Below are 12207 nucleotides of genomic sequence, written 5' to 3'. Positions count from 1 at the left end.
TAAAAATTATTTTATATATTTTTTTTAGTTGTTGATAGACCTTTATTTTATTTATTTATATGCAGTGCCGAGAATAGAACCCAGTGCCTCACACATGCTAGGCAAGTGCTCTACCACTGAGCCACAACCCCAACCCCAGTGTTAAGTCCTTTGGGTATATACTGAGGAGTAGGATAACTGGGTCAAATGGTGGATCCATTCCAAGCTTTCTGAGGAATCTCCATACTGCTTTCCACCAATTTGCAGTCCCATCAGCAATGTATGAGTGTACCTTTTTCCCCACATCCTCACCAACATTTATTGTTGCTTGTATTCTTGATAATTGCCATTCTGACTAGAGTGAGATGGAATCTCAGTGTAGTTTTGATTTGCATTTCTCTAGTTGCTAGTGATGTTGAACATTTTTTCATATATTTGTTGACCAATCATATTTCTTCTTCTGTGAAGAGTCTGTTCAGTTCCTCCTCCTTAGTCTTATACATTACCAAGGTGGATGAACAAATATTCTAGAAACACAGCTGGAGCTTTTCCATAATTTTATGAAGACAGATTTTTGTTTTGTTTTCCACTCTATCATTGGCACCTAAAACAGTGCTACCACTCCTTTAGAATTTGTCTATCAGGTTTTTTGACCATTGCCAGAAGGCCCCCTTACAGTGGAAAAAAAAAAAAAAAAGAATATTGGTTGAGTAAATTAATGAATTTTTCCACTGGCACACTCTCTGCTTGTGATGTATGCCTCTCCTATCTCCCAGGTGTGCACATTTTTGCCTATTGAAATCGTGTTCTCAAAGCTCAGCTCAGCTCATATATCCTCTCTTTTAGTATGCCTTTCTTCTGGGTCACATGTGCTAGATGTGACCCTTTGTTCCTAAAGGCTTTTTTTTCTGTGTGAACTGTTTGCTTGACCCTGCCCTCTGCTTGCATCGTAGATATATGAATGTCTCTTCCCTGCCAGATTGACCATTGTTTGAATTTAGGAACCATATTTAAAAAACAATATTGTAACCTGCTCAGTACTTCCATGCACCATAATGGATGCTCAAAAATTTCTTTTTTTCTTTATTTTTTTTTTAAGCTGTAGATGGACACAATACCTTTATTTTATTTTTTATTTTTATGCAGTCCTGAGGATCGAAGCCAATGCTTCACCCGTGCCAGGCAAGTACTCTACCACTGAGCTACATCCCCAACCCTCAAAAATTTCTTCGTGTTTAAAGAGAAAACAAATGGGAGTGTTTTGCATTCATTTCAATAAAGTGGAGAAGAAGGCCTAAGGAATGGAGCATTTGGTCTGGCCCCCTTACCTTGCCTACTTTCTTTGGAGTTTATAATATTTTAAAATTCATCCAGCAGATTTTTATTGAGCACTTGTTTAGTTCAAGACAATGTACTAGGAATTAGATTACAAAACAGAATTAGGCTACCTTTGAGGTACTTACCACTTCTGATAGAAATGAGTCTCGGGGGCACAGTTTGTAGAATGCCTTTCTCCTTTAGATTTTTTTCATACAACTTTCTGACATTTTTTCACAAATTGCAGCTTCTTGAGGGAAGGGCCCTACTTTCATCCTGCTTTCCCTCACTGCCTAGCACTGAACTTAAACTTGCCAGTGAGCAGGTCCTTTATTTACCCTCATGATTCTCTGATTCTTCTCTAAGTTTGCCTTATACATTCAATTATAGAATGCTGTACTGGGACCAGAGACTTGGGAAGGATACTGATCACTCTGCCTATAATCCCAGCTACTTGGAGGCTGAAGCAGGAGAATCACAAGTTTGAGTCCACTCTAGGCAACAGAGGGAGATCACCATATTAAAAAAAAAAAGAGCAATCAGAAGCACAATAAATTAAGCGATGTTTTACATTGTGCTAAAAAGTTTTCACATAAATTACATTTCCTGGTGGGACCTATAGCTAATGCCATTGGCTTTATTTCTAACAAGTTGCCATATTAACATACTGAGGTGGTTTAGTGAAGGTCATAACTAAAGTTGGTCTGCTTCTTCGCCCAGACACAAGAGTCATAATTGTGCCACAGAGTTTAAGCCAAACAGAAATGCAGTCTGAATTAGTCTGGTGGGTCATGCACATGTGTTATCTTTTCCAGAGGCCTCTGATTCTTAATAAGTCCCTCTCCTAAGGGAAATGAGGCTGTGAAAATTGGGATGAAATAATGGAGTAATAAGGAATGGAAGGGATGGTAAAGATTCTTGATTTGGGGTCCTGGTTGACATGGAAATGACAGCTCATAAACCTGATTGAAAGATAGGCCTGAGGCTACTCATATAGCAAATGTGTTAATACACATCCCTATGACATTGTTCTGGGGGTTGGGAAACATCCATGTTATTTCATTAGGCCATATACCAGTCAGAACAACATAAGTTTGTAGAAATGGTATAATGACAATTACAGGTGTTAGTCCAATCCTATGTTCTCTGGGTTCCTGGATTTATACTGTGGAATCTATATTGAACAGACTGTGGCACAAGATTGTTCTAAGTAGCAGATATTTTAAAAAGTCACTTGGAAGCCTTATATGGTGCTGCAAAGCATGCTTAATATATTAACTTATGAATCATACTTTGTTTCAACAAAAATCAAGATTCGTTGATCCTGAGCACTTATCAGCAGGAAGGGTAGCAAGCACCTGGATGGGCCCAGGCCGCCAGCTCCATCATGCTGGAAAAGGCACTGGAGGGTAATCTCTCTTCCAACATCGTTTCTCAAAGCGAATGCCTTCCTTCCTTGTAAACTTACTGCTTTCCCTACTTTCAGGACCCTTTGTCCTCCTTGAGGTCATGTGCTTCCCCATGTGCCTTGGGGGAGGAAACAGGTTGGAGAGGTGAGAGTGGTGAGTGCAGGGGGTGGGGGCTGTAAACACCACTGATTAACAGAGAAATCTCTGCAGCCCCCATCCTTTTTCAGTGCCTGGTTTAGATGTTGGCATGTGATGCATTTCTGGGAAGGGTCACTTAAGGACCTTCTTGTGAGTATGGAGAAGGGCTTTGACGTTCCCAAAAATAAACACAGAAAATGTCCTTTCACTGCTCTGGAGGAAGGTGTATGAGAATGTAATATTTGGAATGGCTGTCATTGTCAGTTTCCTTTAAAATGACAAGTCAGAACATTTTTTCTCCTATTTCAAGCTTATTTCACTGGCCCAAAAAAGAGGTTCGTTTCCTCACATTCTGGAAGTCAGTGCTGACTCAGAGATCTGCTCCCAGATTTCACAGCAAGTTCCATTGAATCACCAGATTAATCTTTTCCAGTATCAGCTACACCTCCTCTTCCCACCCTTCTTGATCCAGATGCCTTCCTCTTTCCAGGTGACCTTTATTTGCTGAATCCTGTCGTGTATTTTATTCTGGTGCCACATGCCAGTCGTCCTGAGACTGGGTGTCGTCCTGAGAATGGTTTATGCAGTGTTAAGCAGAGTTCCCAAACCTAGCCCATCATCAGAATTTCCCTAACTGAATCCAAATCCCTCTCAGTGATTCTGAATTTCAACAGATTTGGGAACCACTGGCTTATATATGAGATACAGAAGACAGAAAAAAATCTGTATTGACCTGATCCCTTTGTATTTCTCTGGTGTCTGTTGTAACAGCTCCTATTTCATTTTTTGCATGTTTGAGTCTTCTTATTTCTTAGTCTAGCTAAAGATTTTGTCAATTTTGTCCTTTCATAAAACCAACCCTTACTTTTGTTTTTAGTTACTTTATTTTAATGTCATTCTAGTATCCATTTCATTTATTTCTACTGTAATCTGCTTCTGCTGGCTTTGGACTAGTTCCTTAGGGTGTAATGTTAGTTTTGTTTTTTTTTTTTTTTTTTATTTGAGTTCCTTCTTCTTTTCTAACATAGGCATTTAGTGCTATAAACTTACCTCTTATAACTACTACATTCTATACATTTTGATAAGTTGTGTTTTCTTTTGTCATATGTCTTAAGATATTTTAAAAATTCCTTTTGATTTCTTCTTTGACCAGTATCAGGAGTATGATGTTTACTTTCCACATATTTGTGAATTTTCCAGTTTTCCTCCTGTTACTGATTTTTACATTCATACCATTGTGGTTATGATCTCAGTCTTCTTAAATTTCTGTTTCTTTTCTTTCTTTCTTTCTTTCTTCTTTTTTTTTTTGTGTGTGTTTGTTTTTGGTACTGGAGATTGAACCCAGGTGTTCTTTACCACCGAGCCATATCCCCAGATCTCTTTATTGCTTTATTTTACCATAGGGTCTTCCTAAGTTTCTTAGGATCTTGCTAAAATGATGAGGCTAACCTCAAACTTGTGATCCTCCTGCCTCAACCTTTTGAGTAACTGGGATTACAGGTGTGCACCACTGTGCCTAGCAGTCTTCTTATATTTCTTAAGACGTGTTTTGTGGCACACCATATAGTCGATCATGGAGAATGTTCTGTGTGTACTTGAAAAGAATGTGATTCTGATATTGTTGCCTTGAATGTTCTAGATATGTCTGTTAAGTCCATTTGTTTTAAAGCATACTTCAAGTCCTATGTTTCCTTATTAATTTTCTGTCTGGAAGATTTGTTTATTGTTGAAAGTAGAAGATTGAAGTCCCCTACTATTATTGTATTGCAGCCTGTTTCTCCCTTCATATCTGTTAATATTTTAGTTTTCAAAAAATTTTCTTAGTTGTAGGTGAACACAATACCTTTTTATTTATATGTTTTTATGTGGTGCTGAGGATCAAACTCAGGGCCTCACACGTACTAGGCAAGTGCTATACCACTGAGCTACAACTCTAGCCCAATATTTGGTTTTAATATATTGCTCTTAGTCTATTAGGTGCATACATATTTGTAATTATTATAGCCTTAGTCTGATGTTAGTTGCATACATATTTGTAATTATTATAGCCTCTTGATTAATTGACCCATTTATCATCATATAATGACCTTGTCTCTTGCAACAATTTTTTACTGAAAGTCTATTTCATCTGATGTAAGAACGTACTTGTATTTCTTGGTGGTGGAGAGTCCCTCCCTGGATCCCTTAACGAGTTACAAGAAGCTTATGTAGTATCAAGGTAATTGCAAGGAGGAACATTTTAGCCCTTCGTGTTCTCTGCCACATTATCCTCTGAATATCCAGAGTCCTATCAGGTCTTTGGCCACTTGTCTGAAAAGATACATGTTTGTATCTGTGTGATTCCTTCCTTCTCTATGGCTCTTCTGCAATACTTCCATGTTGAATGAGGACTGAGAAGTCTTTCTGCTGCAGTGCTGCCACACTGGAGCTGAAGAAGCTTTATGCCTGCCTAAGGCCCTCTCAGCCACCTGACCCAGCTCTAGCCCAACAATAAGGCCTGACTCCTCATGCCCTCAGTTTCCCTCATGCCTCCTCAGAAACTTTGTTTCTTTGCCTTTTGCTGTTCTCTTTTATTCACAAGGCAATATGCATAACCAAGCTATTAAATTGGGAGAAATGGCAAAAAGGCAGGAAAATTAAGGAGAAATGTAAGTTAACAGGAAATATCAGAACAAAATGCAAAATCCTTTATGGCAGGTGTAGTGGACACACATTTCTGCTTCTGTAATGAGTGTACGTATGTTTATGTGTTATAGATGTATGTATATATATGTACACATTGCAGCACACATGTACATATAATTATTAACAAGTTTGAAAGTTTGTTATTTGAAATAATTTTTCACTGAGTGTTCTACATTCCAAACTCATTTGCTTTTAATTGGGATTTGTAATGGATAAGGAAGAAAAAAGGGATTTATATTATTTTGTTGAAATAAAATGTATATCTAAATGATTGTCATCTTAAAAAATAGTTACCTCAGGCTGCTATACATCTATTTCACTAATACTGTCATAACTGGAAACATTTCTGAATTTGTTCTTTGGAGTTGGTCTCATTGTATAAACCATAAGCTGAAAATGTCAGTAGTAAATTATTTTATCATTAAGTCTGCTTTTTCTTCACCCCACTGATAAAATGTATGGCCCAGCTTGATACATTTACTCTCAAAATCATTCTCTTTTTTTTTTTTTTTTTTTTTTTTTTTTTAGTTGTTGAAGGACATAATAACTTTATTTTTGTATTTTTTAAACTTTTTTACATGGTCATGATTGAATCCAGTGCCTCACACAGGTTAGGAAAGAGCTCTACCACTGAGTCACAATCCCAGCTCCTCAAAATCATTCTTGTGTGTGTGTGTGTGTGTGTGTGTGTGTGTGAGAGAGAGAGAGAGAGAGAGAGAGAGAGAGAGAGAGAGAGAGAGAGAGAGAGTTTTTGTTTTGTTTTGTTTTGTTTTTGGTTTTTTTTGGTGACTGGGGATTGAACTCAGGGGCACTTGACCACTGAATTGTCACATTCCCCAGTCCTATTTTGTATTTTATTTGAAGACAGGATCTCACTGAGTTGCTTAGTACCTTGCTTTTGCTGAGGCTGGCTTTGAACTCATGATCCTCCTACCTAAGCCTTCTGAGCCACTGGGATTACAATTGTGTTCCACATGCTCTGCTCAAAACCATTCTTAACTTGTAGTTATGAACTTGCTTTTTGGAAGTTGTAGGCAAAGGTTTTCCTTCCATAAAGCCTTTTTTTTAAATGCTGAAAAACTCAATTTATAAAGTTCAAAATTGTTTTGTATAACAGCATGACTTAAATGAATCCATAACTGTCAAAGTGATTAAGGCACATACTGTTATTTGGATGAATCCATGTTGCTAAATTACTTTAAATTAGTGATGTATAACCTTAGACAGTTTTGTCCTCCAGGGGACATTTGGCAATATCTGGAGACATTTTTGGTTGTCTCACCTGGGGAGGATGGGTTCCTGGCATCTGTCTAGGGCACAGAAACTAGGGTTGGTTCCAAATATTTTACAATGCTTAGGACAGGTCCCCACAACTAAGAATTATCTGGCCCAATGTCAATACTGTCAAGATGGAGAAATTCTACTTTAAACCAGTTATCACTTTATAGTCCTCTCTCACATTTTAATATACTTCAAAGTTTGTGATCTTACTAAATCATAGGAAGGGAACAAACTGACAGGCACCAAAATATTTCTGTCCGGCACACTCCAGGACTTCTTTGAGGCTTTGTTTCTGTTTAAATAGAGAGGGTGGGGTGGAATGGAGAAACCAGTTCCAGCAAGAATACAGGTACCACACTGATTATTATCTAGGTGGAAATTTCCCTTGCCATCTTAGAATTCTTGTCTCAGAGGTTTTCCCTCCCTGTGACAGTAGGAGCTGAGACTCCCAACTGACCTCTGTTTCCCAGAGTCAAAACCCAGAGAGACAGTCTTCAATAACCCCCTGCCACACACATACACACACAGGAGAATGACTTAACCTTCCACTGCCCTGATCTGACACCGCTGGACTCTGTCCCTTTCTCAGGAGCCAGCATCAGCCACCTTGGTTTTGTTTTTGTTTTTGTTTTTGTTGTTGTTATTAGTTTTGTTTTGTTTTGTTTTGTTTTTGATCTTTAAACTCGCTACGCTTCTTCAGTTCTCTGATCTTATAACACCATCTGCATTTCTTCTTAATTTTCATATGGTTAATTTATTAACCTTCTCTTTTGTCTTCTGAATTTCAAGTCATAGTTAGAAAGGTCTTTCTCATGCCAAGGTTATAAAAGTCTCCTTAGATGTTGTCAGCTAGGGCTTTCATGGTTCTATTTTTCTTATCTAAATATTTGATCTATTTGGAGTTTATCTTGGCTTATAATACAATGTTTGAATTCAGCTCTCTTTTTTTTAAGATGGCTATCCAGTTGTACCCTGTCATTTATTAAATAACTGCTAGTAATTTGGTGCCCATTGATTTCAGAGCCACCTTTATCATATACTATGTCTTATTTATTTATTTTTGTGTTAATAAATGACTTTCTTTAGAATAAAGTTTCAATTTTCCTGGAGTAAAAATACATAATGTAAAATTTGTCATTTAAACCATTGCAAAATGTGAAGTTCAGTGGCAGTAAGTACATTTACATTGTTGTGCAACCACCCCCCTGAAGAACTTTTCATCTTTCTGCCATATGGCTTTAAATCAAACACACCATTAATCTTATGACACACCACCGATTGGTAAGGCATATCCTGATCTCAAGAGATGTGGGAAAGCAAATGTCTTCAAATTACTGGAATGTAGTTCTAAATCCCCAAATGTATTTGGTATATTTCTGGATGTTCTATTCTATTCCCTTACTTTGTCTCTTTATATACCAAGGCTGCACTGTTTTAATTATTGAGATTTACAATATCTTTTATTATACAGCATAGGAGTGGAGTTTCTCCTCACTGATGGTTGCTTTTTTTCTGAAGACCTCTTTTTCTAGTTATCCTTGACTACCTGTCCAGATAAATGGAACAGCTTCTTCTTGACTCTTAGAGATCTTTCTCTCCCTCTTTCTGCCTCTATTCCACTTAACTTATAAAAACTTGCACATAGAAGATCTTATTGGGGCTGCAGATGAGCTGCAAATCTAGGATTATTGTACCTTCTCTGAGAGTTTGTATATTGTCTTGACTTTGTTCTCCTGGGTTTTTACTTCAGTTTTGCTATGGCAGGTGCTGTCTGTTCCTGATCTATGTTGCTCCTATAAAAGTTCCTGGAATCATTTACTCCTTTTGTGTCTTGTACATACATTGTCAGCCTTTTTTCAGTGAAGTTAGCAGTGGCTCTAGAAGAAGGGGACTTCTGGAATGTTTGCAACTGCATCAGGATTTAATATGGTTCACTAATGCATTTACCCTCAGTAGAAGTTTGTTGCTCCGCCAAGTTTTCCTATTAAATTTTTAGCATTTTTAATATTGTATTACTAAAAGCTTATCTTTATTTACATTTATAGATCATCAACTCAGTTTTTGTTTTACGGAAGAATCCATTAAAAGAGCCAGTAAATCTTGTGGAAAATGGCCTTCAGTGATCTTACATCGAGGACTGTGCGTTTTTATGATAATTTTATCAAAGATGCTGGTGAGTAATCAAATTTCCCAATCAAGTCTTTATCCTTCCCTTTTATGTCAGATTCTTGGCGCATGCCTGTAATCCTAGCAGCTCAGGAGACTGAGCCAGGAAGACTGGGAGTTCAAAGCCAGCCTTAGCAACTTAGTGAGAACCTAAGCAACTTAGAGAGACTGTATCTCAAAATGAAAAATAAAAAGGAAGGGCTGGGGTTGTGGCTCAATGGTTAAGCACCCCTGGGTTCAACCCCTGGTACAAAAAAAAAAATAAAAAAAAAAGAAGAAGAAGAAAAAAAAATTCTCATTTTATAGGACTTCAACAGAATGAGAGACTATTTCACACTTTCTTATTATTAGTCAACCAAAAGGAACTGTCAATGGTTTCATTACAGATATGTTCATAGATGGAGATACACAGATACTCATTCCAGTGTTTACAATAGTGAAAATATCCTATATATCCAGTGAAAGGAACTGGCTAATAAATGGTGGCACATCCCACCTTAGTAGCCCTTGAAAGTGATTTTGGAGGGACAGTGTTCTTTGGCTTGGTTCTGCCCTGACACTCTTCAGAGAAGTTACAGTTATTACCAACAGTAGCTCTGTACATGGTGACTCATGAATGGGAGAGCTGCAGCCCTGAGATGGATATCAGAACTTGAAACATTTGCTTGGGACACCACTGAGTGGTTCTGGGATATCTGCCTTCTCCCCTTGCTCATTAAAAAAAAAAAAAAATCGGTATTTTAGAAGAATATTTAATGTCATACAAAGAAGTTTAAAATATGTTAATGAAAACATGGTATAAGGCACCACATGTACCTTTTTAGTGGGTGTTTTAATCAGCTCTTTCACTGCTATGACTAAAGGATCTGACCAGCACAACTGTAAAGGAGGAAAGTTTTATTTGAGAACTAACGGTTTCAGAGGTCTTAGTCCATAGAAGTCCGGCTCCATTCCTTGGGGCTCCAGGTGAGGCAGAACATCATGGAAGAGTGTGGCAGAGGGAAGTGGCTTACGTGGCAATCAGGAAGCAGAGAGAAACTCCACTCAACAGATATAAATATATACCCAAAGCCCCAACCCAATTCCCACCTTCTCCAGTCACACCCTACCACTTTGGTTACCACTCAGTTAATCCCTATCAGGGGATAAATCACAAATTGGATTAAGACTCTCACAACCCAATCATTTCTTCTCTGAACCTTCTTGCATTGTCTCACATGTGAGCAGTTGGGGGACACCTCACATCCAAACCATGACGGGGGGGGGGGGTAAGCAGTTATTTCTGGGGTAGAATTATGGGTTATTTTATTTTATTTTTGGGTGCTGGGAATCATACCCAGAGCATTGCACACATTAAGCCTGTACTCTATATACCACTGAGCTGTATCCCTAGCCTCATGGGTGATTTTTATTTACTTATCTATGTCTGTGTTTTTTAAATCACAACCAGTGCATATTGTTTTTGTAACTATTAACCAATGCTTTAAAAGAGAATAAAGACAAATTTTAAATAGGCAAGTAATCAGAGCATATTAGATATTAAATGAACTTTCTATATCATTGAAGCTAATGTCTCATTTTAAGAGTTAAAAAAATTGAGACCCAGTGATGTGACCTTTACAAGATCATGCTTGGTTGATGGAAGGAAAGACTACAATCTGTGTTATCTTTTTCAGTTAGTAATTTGGTCTATAACATCTATTTCTAAGTGTTTGAGTTGCACATATTTACCACCAGCACTACCTTAAGACCCACTCAGTTCTTACCTATCAACCAGAAATCACATGTCCACCAAATTCAGGAGGAAAAAAAAAAAACACCTCTTGGCATCTAACACAGTTAAATTATATCCCAATTTGCAATGATTTTAGCGAAGACATACTATTCATGGTTGACATCTTTCTCACTAGATTGCTAAAGATCAATTTTATTTCACTAAAATAGGTCCCAGTAGCTTTGCTCCCAAAGAATACCAGGGATGTTTTTGGTATCCCATAAGTAAGTTCTTCTCTAGTAGGGGACAGAGAATAACTGTTTCCTTTTTCCCTGAGTTTTTCAACTTACACAGTGACACAGAAAACATAGATTTCTTTACAGGTCATCTTTCTCTGAAGGTTTATAATTTCTCATAAACTCAATGTTTAACTTAAATACTAAAATTTTAGTTGTTTTTTGAAGTAGAGATACCTTGATAACTGAACTCTCACTATTCACACTTGAGAACCAAGTGGATTTTGGTATGATTTTTGAAATCTACCTATCTGGAAGAGCAGATTCCTTGTGATCCAAATCTTATCTTCACTGTCTCAAGTGTAGGAACCCAGGAGATTCAGGTAATTCATAGCTTAACTCAAAAACTAAATAGACTTCACTGTCCCAAATGCAGGAACTCAAGAGATTCAGATAATCAATATCCTCATTCAAGAGCCAAATAAACTTAGATGATGGTGAATATTTATATGGTACTAGAAGTACAAAATGTTTTAGTATGAGCTACTTCAGAATTCTACTTCCATCTATATCTGTGGATCTGCTTTTTGCTTTTTATTATGAATATTTCTATTAAAAAGTTGAGAATTATTAGATCAGACAGTGAACTGACAAAAGGGCTGGAGTTGGTTAAAAATGGAGGTTGGGGAGGACCCTAGAAACCTAGCATTGCAAACAGAGAAGGGAAGATGAGAGGAGAGAGGCTGAGAGAAAGAAGGGAAAGCCACTGTCTGAAGTTATGCTAATATGAAGTCTTGGGAAGAGGACAGGGAGCATGGGATGTGGAATGAAAAATGTGGAAGACCTAAATTCAAAGCCCTTTGCTACTGTGAACTAACTAGGTAATCTTGAACAAATTCTGTATCATCTATGAGTCTCAGTTGCTTTGTGAGTTAAACAAATGTGTGAATAATACCTACCAGCTAACTAGATAATATGCAGAAATTACTCTGTTCTCTGGGAAGTATCCCAAAACAAACAGTGGTGGCAATTGTTACAGATGACAGGGGATTGCATCTCTAAATATTTTGAATATAGCATATCACTTTTAAAATTATTTTTGTTTACTTTTTTATCATGTCTTTGGACAGTTGAAAGGTTTTATGTTGAGGTTTACAACTTTATGAAAACCCTGTCAGGTATAACAGGAGAGTTTTTTCCTTCTTCTTAGTGTGGTATTGATCTCGGAGAGGCATTAGGAATCATTTCTGGTCCTCTTAGCCCAGTTTTATTGTGCTTGCCC

General features: G+C 37.4%; 1 protein-coding gene and 1 non-coding gene across 4 annotated transcripts in view; both read left to right on the top strand.

Annotated features, from left to right (window-relative positions):
- Positions 1-12207, top strand: part of Elovl7 (ELOVL fatty acid elongase 7) — an 84323-nt gene that overhangs the window by 46969 nt on the left and 25147 nt on the right. For all 3 annotated transcript variants that reach the window (XM_047556639.1, XM_047556638.1, XM_047556640.1), the window contains exon 2: positions 8855-8982. In XM_047556639.1, the coding sequence (XP_047412595.1) occupies positions 8919-8982 (64 nt within the window). In that variant the 5' untranslated portion in view covers positions 8855-8918. The remainder of the gene's footprint in view (positions 1-8854; positions 8983-12207) is intronic.
- On the top strand, positions 590-651 carry LOC124987732 (U7 small nuclear RNA). Its single transcript, XR_007109248.1, has one exon. It is a non-coding gene; the product is annotated as a U7 small nuclear RNA (small nuclear RNA).

This window comes from Sciurus carolinensis, chromosome 6 (assembly GCF_902686445.1).
Source record: "Sciurus carolinensis chromosome 6, mSciCar1.2, whole genome shotgun sequence".
Taxonomy (NCBI): domain Eukaryota; kingdom Metazoa; phylum Chordata; class Mammalia; order Rodentia; family Sciuridae; genus Sciurus; species Sciurus carolinensis.
Note: the sequence above shows the minus strand (reverse complement) of the source record. Positions and strands in the feature narration are given on the sequence as shown.